This window comes from Spodoptera frugiperda, chromosome 23 (genome assembly GCF_023101765.2).
Source record: "Spodoptera frugiperda isolate SF20-4 chromosome 23, AGI-APGP_CSIRO_Sfru_2.0, whole genome shotgun sequence".
Taxonomy (NCBI): domain Eukaryota; kingdom Metazoa; phylum Arthropoda; class Insecta; order Lepidoptera; family Noctuidae; genus Spodoptera; species Spodoptera frugiperda.
The window spans coordinates 12,436,414-12,454,158 of NC_064234.1; the positions used below are offsets into that span (position 1 = coordinate 12,436,414).

The following is a 17,745-nucleotide window of genomic DNA, read 5'->3' on the forward strand; positions in this document are numbered from 1 at the left end:
AATTCCAGTGAAAAATATAACAAGAAACATACACAACGTTAATATGTATGATTTCTCAAAATCTCGCAACTTTTAACAAACAATCATGTGAAAGTTAACATGTGAGTAATTCTGAGGAATAATTCATTGTTACCGTCTCGTGTTACGGGTCGTACTTCAAGAACCCGGTTATCTCAGCCCAACTTGCAGTATCAAGTGAATAAATGTAAAGTTTGTGCAATTTGTTAAACTTCAACGTATCGTATTGACATGAGCGACGTCGTGTTGTGAGGTTCGCTCTTGTGTGTATATTAGACTGGTTGACATGTTTTGTGACAAGTTATTATATTAGTTTTAGTGTTATGATAATAATAAAGTGTTATTTGGTTTTGATTTTAATTATTATATTATTCGGCTTACTCACGTAATTACTTGACAAAGAACTCGACTAGTTTCAAGCAACGCTAGAGGCCCATATTCATGAGCACCATTCCGCGATACAAGACGGGGCGACAGTCGCTCTCAGTAAAGTTGCAGATTCATTTATCTATAAAATTAAAGAGCAAACGTTATTACTTAACAGTAATATTCATATATCTTTACTTTGTACCTCTTCTGTTCAGATATTTAGCTGAAATATATGGTTCAAATATTTGATATTTTATTTTGAATGAAAAAGAATTTCATATGAATGTGTGAACCACAAGTTAATCTAATTTCATAAACCCGCCACACTAAAATCTAAAAACGTGTCACCAATAAATATTAAAACTAAAATCCCTGTACATTTTGAGTGTACGTGTTTTATTTTTCACGAAACTGACGCATTGGTGCATAGCCTAGAGCGAGGGTTTATTAAATTTCTGTGATGGCTTGCAATAATCCGATGCATCGTCCTCCCCGCGGGCGGTTACCCCGACCTGGGGTAATAACTCGTAAAATTATATTTTTGTTACCCTCACCAATTTAGTACGACAATAATAATATTTTGTTTATTAGCCAACATAGCGTGGGTGGCTTATTATTACACTTTATGTTAAATGCATCACATGTTTGTGGTACCTATCACAATATTTTGTTACTGAAATTGTTTAATTTAATTCTGGTCTTTTTGGTCGGCGACGTTGTAAATATGTATGTATTTGTTTGTATGTAAATATATACTTTATAATATATAACTTTTATACTGTACTGCAGGTATTTATGTAGTTAATTAACTAACGAAACTAATGTATAATTACAATGTATAAGTACGGTGTTAACTCAACTCTTTTAAAAGCAATATTATTCTCTTCTCGGGTTAAATAACATTCAAATGATTTAATGTAACAAAAGCAAAACATACTAAAATTACGAATATTTAATTCTAATTTTATATTTATGGTAACAAAGCTCTTCTAGTAATAACTCGAAAATAACCATTATAATTTGTATATTAGAAACATCTTAAATAACTCAATACTACAGCAGTCTAATTAAATTATAATAAGGAAAATTATGAAGCAATATTTCGACCACAACAATAAATAAAATTCACAAACGAATCAGAAAACGAAAGAACGATTAGCCGACCGCACAGTGCTCTTATAATATTTTTCCTCAGACAAAAATAAAAATAAACATTTGATCTTTTATAGCTTTCAATTTAATGCTGAATAATATCCAATTTAGCGAGTATGGGGTATAAGTGGGTGTATAGTATGGTAGGTATAAAGAGAGCTCGTTATTATGACCTACATATTTGATAATAAAGAGTTGTTGTCCTTTCTGTTGTAGCTTTGTGAGCGGCCATTGTTTCAGCACAATAGCTCCACGACACGTGTAAAATTCCCTCATTAGGCGACATTTATATAAAATTCTGTTTGTCACAGTTTTATGTATTCGTAATTGCCGTTTGATTGCGAGAGATTTGGGTTACAATGATAAGTAATACTTTGTGAATATCTTTGACAAAAATGTATTGTTTTGTTCAAATATCTTTTGACCTTTTTGTACAGGTCTGTAGGTTGGTGCTGTTGTTTAAATGCCATGTTTGTATTGTTTGTTCGCGTCTCAAATATTTGACGGCTACGTCTATCTTTATATTATTTGATGACTGTAAGTTCTGACTGTTAAATAAACGTAAATTTTTACAAGTAATATCATTTTTTACCTTTATCTTTATTAGTAAAAAATACCGATATTTTTATAATTTTCACTCTTCATTATGACAAAAACATCTCCAAAAAACGTCGTAAATATATAAAAAAAAATGGAAATCACGCCAATCGGACTGGCAAATTCAATCACGAAGTCAACCTTATATAATTATATTTGCCTCCTTGCTTTTTCTGGTGGAATGGTGACGTCACAGCCAACTGATATAGACTCTCGGTTCATTGACCCGTCACAACTTATTTTTCCTAAAGAATGACCCATTTGTTTCACCTCTTCGGTTGAATTTCCTTTAAGGAAGTGTTGTATGGAACGTCTATGTAATCGGGTGTGTATTTTATCGGGCGCCATTTTGTTTTGTGAAATACTAAGTACTTTGGTAACTCATGTTGTTTATACCTTAAACCTAAACTACACTACTAACACCTAAACTTGTGTTTAGGAACGATTTGTAGTTTATAGACTAAATTAACTAAAAATTACGGTTTAGTTACTCAGTTTGTAGACAAAAATATGAATAAAGGATCTAAAATACACAAATCACTTAGGTTTTGAAATCTCACGTACACCGTGACCTACTTAATATACCCATTTCTCAAAGAGACACACACAAACACCTTTGAATTCCAATAACGAAACCAAACAAGTAATAATGAAAATTCAAAGCGCCCAAGTAAAATTTACTGTTCTCTCACTGAAGTTAAAACGAAAAATACAATGATTTATCGAAGTTTATAAAACTCTAAGGAAAAGAAGAATTGCGAAAGATTCAAAATTTATTTGATTGTTTTATCTTTAAATTCAAAGAAAAGGTAAGACTAATATTGTGTGGCTCCTTGCCAAATCTTTTGGGTATAATCGATTTGATAGTAAGAGCTAATATTATAGGAACGGTCGTTTTTTGTGATATTAATTAATTTTCGACTACATAACAAAAGAGTGGCCCACTGTGGATAACAATGACGTAGATTGAAAGAGAGGGGATGTCAGAATCACTACCGCTCTTTTCCTTACCAGTAGCTATGTAAGAAAAACATGTTATGAACATAATTAATACAAAAAACAAACAAAATTAAAATAAAAAGGATTTCAAAGAAACAGTACTTGATTATGTCATAATAATATGAAGTCAGGGATATAACACAAACATAAATTCGATTGACTTTACTCCAATGAACATGGGTTTTATGAAACAACACGCCATTTCTCGATGTTACGAAACTCCTAAAGCGTAAATAACGCGATTGGGTACATATGACACACGCTGACTCGTTCAACCCTTCACTAGCTCACTAGGGACATTATAGTACCCATTAACAGGTTGACATTGTTTTGCCGGATTCCGTGAAACAAAATGGGCGTGTTTAATGGGATTTTAGAAATGGTATGTTTTGGTTGTGACGGTGAATGTACACTGTGGGTTGAATACAAATATTTGTTGGGCAAAAGTGGTTCATAAATGTGGTATGAATTAATTATCAGATAACTTATGAAATATTTTTTTAAACTCTTAATTAAATATATTCATAGTATTATTATTGTAAATATACTCATAGTATGGTGTCTTTTGTTAATATTTCAAAGTATAAATAAATATTGATTTTATTTGCTAGAAAATTATTTTTCCACCTAAAGTCCTTCACTCTACTTAATAGAAAATACGTACAAATGTAAATAATGTCTATTAAATATTTGAATCTCCGTGCCTTGTAATCAACATTTTTTCAGACGTATGTCTAAGTGCCTATCAAACATTACAGATCGCTACTTCAGAGAAATTTAGCCTTTATTTCTACCTGTGTTATTTGAATATTCGTGGAATTTCTTTTAAATTGATTCAACCAAAGTTTATACACATTGTACGTAAGGTTCTATGGCAAACACTAGTATTTTTTTATTCAATAAAATCTCAATGAAAGCTGAAATATTTTACACTAAATTCTTGAAGTCAATTTAGTTACTTTTTAATTCAGTAATGAAATGTTGAAGACAAACACAAAGTGAATATTACAGAGTTCCTTCTCATACTTCTTATTATTTTCAACTTCCATAAGTAAACACCAGTTCGAATTAGTTTCTTAATTACACTAACTGTTCTAAAATCTACACCGAATAACAAATTTTTCGTACAATCATAACATTTATGTAAATGGAAAATTGTTCTTTATGTTCGTGGAAATAATGTTGTTTTTCGTTTGTTTCAGACTGGCAAACACTTTCATAGGACTTCACTTCTCATCAAAGCTTTCAACCACAAGTTCCGACTGGACCTTGAGCTTAACACGTAAGTAATAGTTGTTAGTTCTTTGTCCACAGAAAATATTGATTTGGCACACTGGGCGAGCCATAAATGGTTACACGAACAGATGAAAAAATGTATCAAGTCTTGTTTTAAGTTACTGGAACTTACTGCAAAATTGTTAAAAAACCATAATATACAGTGGGAAAATCGTGTTACAATCCTTAAACAAATAAATACCTACCCAAACCTAATGGAAAATAAAAATTCCGAGCCACAGCCACGATTGTAAAAACTCAATACGTCGGGCCGAACTCTAAATATACAGAAACCCGACACTAAGGACCGAACAAGGAAATAAAAAACTTCCAATTTGTTGGAAATAAATACACCAATCGGCCGACAGAACCCGAATGGTACAAAACGCTAACAAATTGTACCAACTCAGGGGAGGACTTGAAAAACAGTTTGGACCAACACCATAAATGAAATACAGGGACGGGCGTGAAGCTAAAAGCCTTAAAAGAAAGGGATAGGCATATACGAAGTCTGTATATTAGAAAAAGATGGAGTATGAACGAAGTATTTGAAAGAATCGCTATTGCGAGGGAATCGCCGGATTTTTTCCGTTTATAGATAAGCTGTTTGTAATTCTGAAAGAGTTCTGCGTATTGCAAAATTCATATTATGGGTAGGTGAGTGAGGCATTGGGGGCACGTGGCTGATTTGCAAGTAACGGTGAGGGCTTGGATAAGGTGAAATACTAGAGGAGTTTGACTACTATGATCCTTAAAGATAATATTTTATGACAATAATGCTCCATACAAAATCGACAAGTGCAAGATTTATGCAAAATGATGTCAATTCCATCAATAATGATAATATAGTTTTTCTAGACTTTGTACAAATAATATCCCACTTAAAAAACTCGATACAATTTATTGAATTTTTTGCGTTGGACCCAAGAGTAGCAATCTATCTTAATTCGAGAGCCGCTCGGTAATCGAACAGAGATATACGTATACATATAGTACCAACGCAACGGTCCCGAAAGGCCGGCAGTATATGTAAATATTTTACATAATATTTCCATATTGATTTCGAAAACAAATTCAATGGAATCGGAATTCTATGGTAATCAATTGACAAGGAAAAAATATTGGTGCGGCTCTTTCTATAATGGGTAAAAGAGATGGAGGTATTTATTTTTTCCAACGTTTTTCCTGCCATTAAATTCATTAGGTATGGACGGCTATTTTATTATGTAATTGGCGAATAAATATGAGACCAATCATTTCAATGCATATATTGATTTGCAGATTTTTTCTATTTAATGTAAGTCATACTACATAGTTTAATATGTAATGGGTGTCCCAAAATTAACGCAAGATTTGAATTTGCCGCCATTTGTGCAGTGAAGTGTTGGCAACCCTGAAAAAAAAGCAATTTGACAGCTAACAGTATAGGGTTATTAAAAATGGAGAGTTACACGATAGAACAACGTGTCTTCATTATTAAATTTACTGCATGAGACATTTCCAGGTCGTGTACTCTCTCGTTTCGGTGATCTAAATTGGCCTCCTAGATCGTGTGATTTTACACCATTAGACTTCTTTTTATAGGGTTATTTGAAATCACAAGTCCATGTCAACAAGCCCACAACCACCCGTGCATTAAAGGAGGAGATTTAACGCTGCATCAACGAAATTCAGCCACATTTATGCAGAATAGTCATGGAAAATTTCAACAAAAAAGTGCATGTGCATGCAAAGCCGTGGAGGCCATTTGTCCGATGTGTTATTCCATACATAACCCTATCCTATGTACTTTACGAGTCAATAAAAATATAACTATCAAAAGACAAAAAGCGGCGTTTTCAATTTAATTTAAATCTTGCGTTAATTTTGGGACACCCTATATAACTCCTATCGTTTTCTCTAAAAATGATGGTGCAAAATAGTTACCTACAAACAAAAATCCATTAAGGTTGGTGATTTTTTAAGGTATTGACATTAGTGTTTTTTATGGTATCGCCTGATGGTAAGCAATCGCTGCCGCCTATGGACACTTAAAACATCGCAGGCGTCACAAGTGCGTTGCCGGTCTTTTGGGGATTAGGAATTTAAGGGTAGTTGTCATGGTGTTACTAATAGTCTTTTAATTATAATATTATGAACATCTATTCTCAAACCAGTGACACATCGTCCTACTATTCCATTAGTTGCCAACAAGGTGGTTTCAGTAAGACAAGAAACACTCCCTAGTATTCTCAATGTCTTTTGAAGATTAGCTCCCGTCATCAATTAAAAAGAAAGTACGCCACATCGCCATATAACGTCCTCATCGTACGCCCATAACGCGGGTGCCATATTTCCGCGATTGTTTACAGTTACCAATGTATCCTTTGTTAGATATCCAACATGTCCAGCCGGTGATTAATGCGGTGCCGCTTAAACATGTCCGTTTTCCATTTTTAAATTTACATTTTGAAATGAAAATGTTTGCGGACACTCGAGTTGGTTGTTGTTACGTGTTCATTTGTTTTTTAGTTGTTTATCGCCGGGTTTTTGTAATGGATCAATGGTTTCATGTCATGGGGTAAGGGTGGGTTGTCATGGCGTGTTGATTTTATGGGATTTGATTGCTAACGGGTGAATACTGAGTATTGTCGTGGAATGGTTTGGAAGATATTCGCAGTGATCCTGATAAGTGTAATTAACTTATAAAGTATGTATTTCTTGCAAATAAATTGATTTGAATAGAAATTTTTACTTGACACCGACCGAAAAGTTATAAAATGAGTGTGCCATATTCAAAGTTTAATTACAAAATATTATTAAAATCAATGAAATATATTTTGGTTTTCTTCTGTTTGACTTTTTCCATATGAAAGTAAAATCAAAGGAAACACATTTTTTTGCCAAACATTTCCAAGCTTACGGTCTTCACCAAGTAACCTCAGAGAAACATTTGCAAACTTACAGTTTTCACATCTACTCCTACAATTTCGCAGCAACCCCAGTATTTTCATCAAACAAACTATGTCACAAACACCAGAAACAAACTCAAGATAAACTGCACAAAGAACGCGATGCTTAACACACACACACACACACACACACACACAGCGAAATCAGTGAACAAGTATTTCTACATGTTATACAGGATGCTACAAAAATGTTGATTGGCACACAAAGGGTGTCGCGTGTTGCTACTGCGTTTTGTTTGCGTTCCACTTTTAATGAAGTTGTCGAGCGGAGCGACTGGCGGGCGATACATGAACGCTGCACGAGAGAGAGGCTTCGTGTATTCTTATAGCTTGTCTTATGATCATTATAAACTTTAATAAGATGGTAATAAGTCATAGATTTGAAGAACAATGACAGGTTTTTTAAGTGGGGAGATGAAGGTGGTCTCGTTACTGGGTAAAGTTGTGGATAATATAATCATCATACCCTGGTATCTTTAGATGTGAGACTGAGCTCTTATTATCCTGCCGTATTAACAATTTGAGTTTGACATTGATTTTATAAAACTGTTGATGAAGCGAAAGAGGTATGTAAGAGTCGTAGCAATTGGTGGTCCATTGTCTCTGCCTACCCCAAATGGGAGATAGGCGTGAATCTGTATGTTTATAAAGACATTCAAACGAACAGACGCATTAAAAAGCAAAGACCTAAGTACAGATCACACTAGTATTCAATAAAAAATATCTTTAAACCTGATAAAATACCTTACTATAGTATAATTTTCAATCATTAATTTGTGTGACAGTGTATAATTATTTTAATGTTGATGTTCTCACAAAGAGTGTCGCGACCATGTTGCGTTTTGTTTGCCACCACTTTTAATTAAGTTGTCGAGCGGAGCGACGGGCGGACGACTTCATAGCGGCCCAAGTTATAAACTGAAGGCGATTTAGTTTTGAAGATCATTTTCTAATTTCTAATTCGGTTAATGTTTTTGAAAGTATAGTAAGTTTGTAATAGTATATTTTGTAAGACGATGTAATCATTGAAAACAAATGTTTTACTATGTTTCTGTTTGTCTATACATAAATATTAGTACAAAATTTTATTATCAAGGTAGCTGCTGATGATGTATACAATCAAAATTAATGAAAATACTCCTGTGACATACTTTTCACACCTTTTGAACTTCTAGTCTACATTCAGACTATGTTGGTTACAATAACAGCCAAGAACATATCGAGCCAGAAAGTTTTTTCATTAAAACCTTGTACAATGACTTTTGTTGAAAGTATCACATACTTACGTTATTCAACAGAATATAAATACTAACGAGATCTTTGTCAGAAATTGTACACAAGATTTGAAAGTCAAAGTCACAAGAGTGTAACCTTACATTTTGTTTGTACCTTAATGAAGTTGAGAGCGGGGCCAAGTAATGAGCGCCGAGCGTTTCACGACGTACGGTAATGTTTGTAAACGAAAACAAAATAGTAATTACAGAATATTTAAAGCATACAAAACGTTGTACGATGCAGCCCGTGCAATTTATTTATAAGGCACTTTTAATGAAGTTGTCGCAGCCAGCGGGATGCTGTAATGTGTTTGGGGAACAAGTTGTTGGTGGACAGCGGGGAATTTACGTTAGAACCTTCTAAAATATTTTTTGTTAGCAAGTCTTCGCTACGACTAAATAAGATAAAGTCGAGCAAAATTATAACATTTCTGTTAGTGTTGAAAACACTGTTGTTAACAATTTTTTTGATATAACACTTGTAAATAGTTACAAAGTTACTATAGTTCTGACCTTACAAGGGAACATTTATCAAATGCAACATCTAGTTTATCATGTGTCATGTTAAATTGTAATAACTTTAATCCTTATTTAGATTTTATCAAATACATCTTTTGTACCTAATGTAAAAATAACCACTATGTGTCGCTCAGTTTCCACCTTGTACCACAACGCAATCTAGCCGAGTTCGCACCGACTCTGTTGCACGAACGAAGGGCTCAGAATTTGGGACTCAAATTGGAACATACGACACAACCAGGTTGCTCTGACACGGGAAATGCTTTTGATTAGGTCGCAGACTAGTCAGACTTACGTTCTAATTACAATTAAATTAATTTTTCGCCTTTGTTTAGCTTTAATGGAGTTTAGTTTGTTTTTACTGTGAAACTGTTGGATAATGTTTACAACGGATAGATTACTAGTTTTTCTAGGATTTTCTATATCAATTAGACGGTTTATTTACTAGGTTTATTAAAAATAAATATGTTGCCCAAAAGTACCCGGTAAAAATCGGATAGTAAAATAATTTTCCCGGTAAAATTAATAGCCTACGTTACCAGGAAACCGCTCAATCAGTTTTTAAAATGAAACAAGCGAAAATACGGAAAAAATTAATAATTTCCAATTTTTTTAACCTTCCTATACTCGCGTGATTTTTTGTTACAGCTATACTCGCGCGCGGTCTCACAGACCGATAGTTTGAACTGCTGTCATTTTTTTTTTCTATGAAAACCTATAAAGATTATATTTTGTTTTCAAAATAGAGGATATAATGAAACAATCATATCATGTTATAACTTGTTAATTATATATTTAACTTGACTATCAGTCTCATACAAAACAGCCTTCAAAATTGACATATTTTTCTTATGTACTAAGTAAACAGAACTAAAACATATTTCTTCAAAAAAAAACTCAAATAAACTTTATTATTTTAAAAAACAATAGCTATAAGATATGTAAATCACAGATTCACTTGGTTATCAGCTTCACAGTAACAATCTTATACTACTTTTATACTGACGATAAAAGTTACGCCTATACTCGCGTCGGTCTGACGGACCGATTGGCGCCAAACACACCAACATGTGCGTTTCGCACAAACGCACTGTGTGCACTAAAATGAAGTTGGCAACGAATCCGGCAGCTACTAAAAGAATGAAGTCGCTGGGGTTACCAAAAACAAAAAAATTGAAAAAATGTTTCGTCGGTCTCACAGACCAATGCGCGAGTATAGGAAGGTTAAAAGGGAACCACGTCAAGAATCGTTGCGTCATCGTTCATTTTCGGTTAATCTCGGAAATGTTACCGTGTAAGCGTAATTCTGCGAAAACATTCTCGAGTAGCGGCCATATTGTTTACAGCAGTGACGTCACGCCTGGGAGACAGGGGCCGATTGAAAAACAATACAGTGGCGGTGGCCATGTAAATAGCGAGAATGATGGGTTTGAATAAGATTTTATTGTGTTTGTCGCTGCGGCAAATGTTTTTTTCTTTGTCGTTATCGTATTTATGACTTAAGAGTTTAGGTTCTGAAGGATTAACACTATTTTTATTCGATGTTCCTAGTCGCTTCTTAGTAGGTCGTTTTAATTTTGTCGTGCCGTTTGGCGGTAAAGGCGGAATTTTATTGGTAGGTAGCCAATTTAGTAAGGAGTAACTTTGGCTACTTTTACTTAGTATGTAACCTACGCGATTGAAGCCGCGGGCTTCAGCTAGATAATAATAAAAATATACTATACCTAAGTAGTGTTCATAATTGTTCTTTATAAACAGACCGAATAGCCTCCCAACATTATTATCAACCTATCAAACACAAACAGACTAAGTCGTACCAGCTCCTTAAACCTTCAATCAAGTTCAACATCAGACTAGTAATTTGGATAAAAACTTCATTACAGCTAAATAAACAAATTTTAATAGAGTCCTTTTAACTAAGGGCTATGGACAAATTACGGAGGGTCGTAGGATTCGCAGGAAATTGAATTTGTCATCCTCTTAGATTGTCAGTTTGTCTATTTGATTTAATATGGCGCGGGTCGTTATGGGTGTGCCCAAAACTGTGACCTCTGCAAATCAAGGTTATTAATTCTGGTATTTGGGTGCTTTGGGTGCGTTGTGTATCTGTGATTAGGTTACATCTTTAGGCTTTTGATTTAGTTTGGAGTTGGATTGATTATAGATTAGTGTTTTGGTCTGAACTAATCGTAACATATAAAAAAAACCTTTGAACACTTCAAGTTCAAGGGTTTTTGTTTTCATAAAGAGTCCACAATGTTACTGAGAAAACTCGTACGTTTTTCCTTATAAACCTACTAAGTAAAAGTAAAAAAGTATATTTTGTTATATCACAGTAAATTCAATCTACATTATTTGAACAAATTAAAACATTTAAGACAAATTCACTGCAATAGATCAAACCGTTAATTACAACAAATGAGACTGTATTACACGACCTTGTTTCGTCTTGTTCCCAACGCCACTAATCAAAGATACACAATTTAATGTCCTATACATTATTTTGTTCTAATATAAAAGACAACACCAGCATACCAATCTCATCCACACCACTTATAAAGAAACAAAACACAAACACCTGAACTATATTCTTCTTTCTCACTCTCATAGAAGTTTCCGAAAAAAGAAAGAGATGGGTAGATGGTGTGGATAATAAACCATTTTCGCGTGTCTTTCATAATTTATTCGGAACAAGTGGTGGACGGGCACACCGTAATGAGATGAATTCAAATTAATGTGCGTCCTTATCTTTAACAAGACGAGGATTATGCTTTGCTTAGAAATGGAATTTATTCAAAGGGAAATTTTCTGCGCCATTTTGTGTATTTGTTAGTTACGCTCGCGAGAACTGAAACTGAGATACATTGTGGAAATAAGATTGTAATGAGGTTCCACTGGATTCTTTTAAAGTATTCGTCAAAAATAGATTAGTTAGATTTATTTCGGAAAAGACTGAACTTTTTCTGATAACACTAGTAAAATCACAAAATAAACTAATTTTCAATAATATTAGTTTTTAAACTGACATGGTCACTAACACTAGTATTAGAATTTTGGCACTGTTGCAAGCACCATGATCACGGATGAACTGAACTCATAGAAATAGAAAAAACATGGTGAATATCCCGTTTCAAGTTTCAATAATATTGTTAATAACATTTCGAATAAATAAACACTGTCTAAAGTAAGTCCTTTCAACCAAACTTATTTAGCTTTACTACCAAAAAAGTGTTCCTCACAATTAACTGACAACATTTTTTCTCAAAAAAAGCAGTACAATAACCAGTTTCACGGCACTTTTATTTATTATTTCCTCAACTTGACAGGGTAGCTTACTCTAGGGGGGAGTAAATACCCCCCACGACTCAACAGTACTCTTTTGGCGTACAAATGAATTACGCCGCATCCTTTCTTGGCGTAAAATAATGATGAAACTGTTTAGTGTTAGGTACTCGTAGTAATAATGCGTTATATCATATTTTTTCCATTTTCTTTCGAGTGTACTTTTTTATGGTACTACTTACTTATTAACAAACATATTACTCACTCTCTTTCCCTCACTTTACTTATAAAGCTGTCTCGTTGATCAAGTATTTGCTATTGCGACTGGGGTCTCGGATTCGATTCCCGGGTCGGGCAAATTATTGCTGGACTTTTTTCAGTTTTTCTAAAATATCTCAGTTGTAGTACGGAGTCTGGAATTGTGCCCAGTAAAAACAAACAACAAACTCCCCCTTAGTCCTCCTCATTCGACATCTAAATTGATTGTTATCATTAATTAATATTACCCACCACTTTCTAGGGTTTATAGTACCAACATAGTACTCAAAACTAGTTTTGAACTAGTTTGAACCAGTTCCTAGTTAATTGATTAGTTGTTTGTGTCACTCGAGTGCTTATTGACAAGGTTTATTAAACCGGAATATGAAAATTACTTTTAATAAACTTTGTGACTTTGAAAATTAAATAGAATTAATGACTCGAGCTCAGTGTTGAGCAACGCATTAAAATGATTTTCGACTTTTTCAATATTCAGTACCTTAGTACGAGTTAGATTTACTTTGAAAGAAAACTAAGCGAAAGCACACTCGGTGCTCTGGCTAGCCTGCGCGACTGAACCAACCAATCAGAGCGCTATACGCATACTAGTTTCGATCTCGTTAAACGTAAAACTCGTTCTAAGCCCTCAGTATTTAAAAATGACGAGGAGATTGCAAAAGGGCCTAAAATATAAGGAAGAATAATAATTGTCATTAATTACAGTCTAATTATAAGTCATGTAAAATATAGTACCAACGATAAAAGTAGAAAATGTAGGTACAACATCAATATCAATATATTTTGTCGCATAATATTAAAATCTTATTTCACACCAATCCATTCAATTTACCTGAATCCACCTCGACATAATTGAAAATATATTTATCACTTCAAAACCTGTAAATTACATTGACAGACATAAAATCGCATTTAAAACCTACCGCTTTATACTCTGTATTCCGTATTTTATTTAGTGGCAACATTCAATATTTTTTTCGCTGCACTTTGTAATTGTCAGAGCGATAATTGAACGAATGAGTGAATGAATTAAATGAACATGTGGACAGGGGGCGTTAGGGTTGGGTCTCAGTAAAAGTAATAGTTGTTTTATTTTTTATTTTTAGTTTTGGGAACTGTTTTATCGCAATGTCTTATTTTAATGATTAATGAAACTTTGAAACTACTTAAGTTAATCGACAACCGGCTATATTTTTTTAGTGTTATACGGTAATATATTTGTTTTTCTATTGTTTTTCTATTTGCGAGAACATCTTACACCCAATTTAAGTTCATAAATAACGCATATTCTTCTTTTGGCATGATTTCCTTAAAATTCTCAGTTCTCAAGCAAATCCGCTCTCGCTCCGCTTATCACCAACATCTTCACAGCCAGCAATAAATCATTTTATTTACTACACATTAATGATTGAAACGTTATTTCCCTACGCCTCGTCCGTGACGTCATTACTCAAAATGAGTAATTGTTTTTCAATTGATTACGTCATCGTCATTGGATTATAATAAAAACGCGTCCCTTGAAGTCAGTTGATGCATTTGTGGATTTTTGGGTGTGAGAAAAAGTGATAATGACATTTTCAAATGTCTTATTAAAAACCCAAAAATTCTTGAGACTTTAAATTCACCCCGTGTATCAGAAAGCATGCAAAACCATTCGTCCTGCGCCGGACCTGTTTGTGTCAAGATACAAAAGGTGCACAGGAGATGTCTCCAGCTTAGTTGGCTCCGGAGCGAACTGCCTAGCGAGTTACTGGGGCTCCGGCTTGAAAAACAGGAGTAGGAACGGTAATGGTCTTTACTCAGTAAGAGTCTAACACTCCATCCCATCTCGCCCAGGGCAGGAGAAGTCATATGATAATTTTGCTCCTTCAAAAAAAAAAGGCGTAGTTGGCTTTTGTTGATGGCCGCCTTAACTGAAATAGGTTAAGAGAACCATCACAAAGATGCAGGAGTATTTAAGTTTTTGTTGTGTTCCCCGAAAAAACTGTTGGAATTTCGGATTTTCAATTTTGCATTTAACAAAAGACGTCAGTTTTACGTCGACGCGACGTCCAAAGCGGAGTGATTGTGAATTCATTCGAAATTCGAATACATGCGAATTCGAGTTCATTTGTAATTCACATTCTTGTACGATAAAAATTCATTGAAGATTTAAAATTGTACATATTGTGTAATGCCACAACAAAGCCTTTATATTAAAAAATATTGTTTTAAAAAAACTTTGCCCCACACTAGCATTTCCTCCTGTGTCGTGGGTGCAAACATACAATTTCACATACACATGACATCCAGATAACATAACAACAATTTATGGATCACATGTGGTTGTTCTGTGCAGGAATCGAACCTGCGACATGAATCTACCGTAACATGTCGCACGTTACACTGCAGCCAGCCCAGCCACCGTGCCATCTGTGCAGTCGATAAAATATGTAGTTTAAAACCAACTTTGAAGCTCTTTCATAAATACTGAAACGTCTCTTATTTACTCGTATTTTCCATTATCACCACAATAACACCATTCCCTGAAATAATTAAACATCGAAAACCAATAACACAAGACCAGAATACGTATTCCATACCCACAAACAATAAATACATTATCCTCAAAATTAAATTCAAAGCCCATAAAAAATGATTGCATACTCATTACATTTAATCGATACATCGACATCGGTGCGATACGAATCGTAATAAGAATCGATTAACATAAATATCGGGTCGGATCCCGTATTTGAGAGCGACGTATTTCACGTTGCAGTAATTAAGTTACAAAATGTAATACAGGGTGGTATTAAAATGGCTCATTAGCTGGTGGAGAGGTACCAGCGATGGTGCTCGAATATATTTCGGGAATATTATGGTAATTGTTGGAATATCTATTTGTAAATCGTTAAGATAGTGAGGTGCTTTTTGTAATGGGATATTGGGGCGTTTGGGATTATTTTGCTAAGATATAAATAGCCTAGCTATAACAAGGACCAATTTAAGAAATTGACGAAAAATTTAAGAAGAATGAAATTAAATAGTCTTGGAAGAATGAGGAATGGTTTTTAAATTTTTCTTAATTGTTTAATGGTGATCTGTCTGTTTAAAACGATACGATGTACCTTATTTGAATGATCTTAAATTTCCTACTGCTCAAAACAGGATTCTCTAATAAACTACACAAGCTGAACAAGTAACAAAAGATTCCCTTATAAACTCTAAAGTACCAGCAATCCATTCACTTCGATGGGGTCTTGTAACTCACCCACCATGAGGATTAGCATAAAAACAATTTATAAACCGTCGAAAACCGGAACAACTATTGATCAACCGAAAATCCGACCACGATCTCATAAAACACTGAAAACAACCCCTCTGAACTACCCCTTAAATGTAAATGTGTCCATTAATATCATTTTGCGCTTTTACGACAATAAAATCGCGCGATCCGATCGCACGACACCGATACTATCTATTTTTCCCGGTGGATATTTGCATAATTGCCGTAATGGCCTATATATTTTTTTTTCATATGACATTTTAAAATGTTTCCGTGACGTATGGGGTCGAGGGAAGTCTTTATTGCAGTTTAGTAAGTTTTATTAGTTGAAGTACGCATTTAATGGAGTAGTATTTTTTGTTAAATGTCGTATACGTACATTTTCATTATAATTGCAGCCTTTTAAAGCTGTATGACATGCTTCTACTTGTCAAAGGAGTTTTGGGTAAACTGATGGACTCTGTGCCGGTAGACTATCACATTCTGTCTCATTTTACAGTACAGTAACACTGAAGCAAACAAAATATCTTCGTAGGTTCACAGTACTTAACGAAACAAAGCTTATTAAAACCATATCTATTTATTTTTATACCCTAAACACAACTTCAGAAAAACATTTTGTTCTACAATAACTTGAAACACAACTTTTGAAATGTACCTATGTAATGTTCAACACCGAATGTTTAACCAAAAATTGTTCCAGTATTGTTACAATCCAGTTATTTTTCCGTACAAATAAGTCGGTACGTAACAAACTCGGTGTAAATAATAATATTACAAAAACGTCTCGTACTCGTACCACATGTAATGTATAACCATTAAACAACGTTATATAGCATTTCAAATAAAATTTGAATAGCCAATTATAACTTTTCATCAACTTCCTCCGTCCTGGTTCGAGAGAGATGGCGTTATGTGTGATTCGATGTGAGTGAGGGAGATAGGTGTATGTGGTTTGGTATGCCGTTCAGGTCAATGTGTTCAAGTTCTAATGGCAATTACGTTGAAAATTGAATGAATAAGTTGTATTATAGGTATGGTGCGGCTCACGGTCGGTGGTAAGATGTCGACAAATCGCTTACGTGATTTCGTGAACTTGGCGTGTTAATTTTCTGTATTTTATGTTTGTGAGGTACAAGTACATTGGATAAAAGTGATTTATGTTAATGCCATATTTAAGAGTGGTTTTCCTCCAGATATGTGCTATGCTATATTGCTGTGGAAGCGTTTGGCTTCCACCAATCAGATTCATTGGTACACTTAACTTAGCATTAGCGGAAACGGGCATGTTTTTATATGGAAAGATGTGACTATGGATGGCTTCCCTACTATCGATAAACCGCATAGTCAAGCTGAGCATCTTCCTTGCACAGCTACATAGCTCAGTTTTAATGGAAACTGTGACATAGTTTCACGGTTTAACTATTACATCTTCGTAGCATAGCTACATAGCACATGTTTGGTGGAAAAGCACCCTAATACAAATACTCCCTGTGGTAGATTTGAAACTGTAAATGTATGTACACTTATTATAACCAAGAATATAATACATGAAAAGAAGTAAATAGTAAAAAATATATAACTCGTTCACCAAGTAGATTGTTCTTTTGTCAAAATATTTTTACTTATTTTTCTTCCACGTTCACTCCCACAAAAGAGTCGTAAACATAAAAAACAAGGTGTAAAGTAGCTAATCAATGTTGTAGCGATTGAAACTGTGAATAGAGATCGATACGCGACGAATCGTGTCAAAGGCACGATTCAG

At 34.2% G+C, this 17,745-nt stretch overlaps 1 protein-coding gene across 9 annotated transcripts in view; it reads left to right on the forward strand.

Annotated features, from left to right (window-relative positions):
- LOC118266652 (disintegrin and metalloproteinase domain-containing protein 11) overlaps window positions 1-17,745 on the forward strand; it is a 432,988-nt gene that overhangs the window by 291,044 nt on the left and 124,199 nt on the right. For all 9 annotated transcript variants that reach the window (XM_050703305.1, XM_050703302.1, XM_050703304.1 and 6 more), the window contains one exon: window positions 4,338-4,417. In XM_050703305.1, coding sequence (XP_050559262.1) covers window positions 4,338-4,417 — 80 coding nt within the window. The remainder of the gene's footprint in view (window positions 1-4,337; window positions 4,418-17,745) is intronic.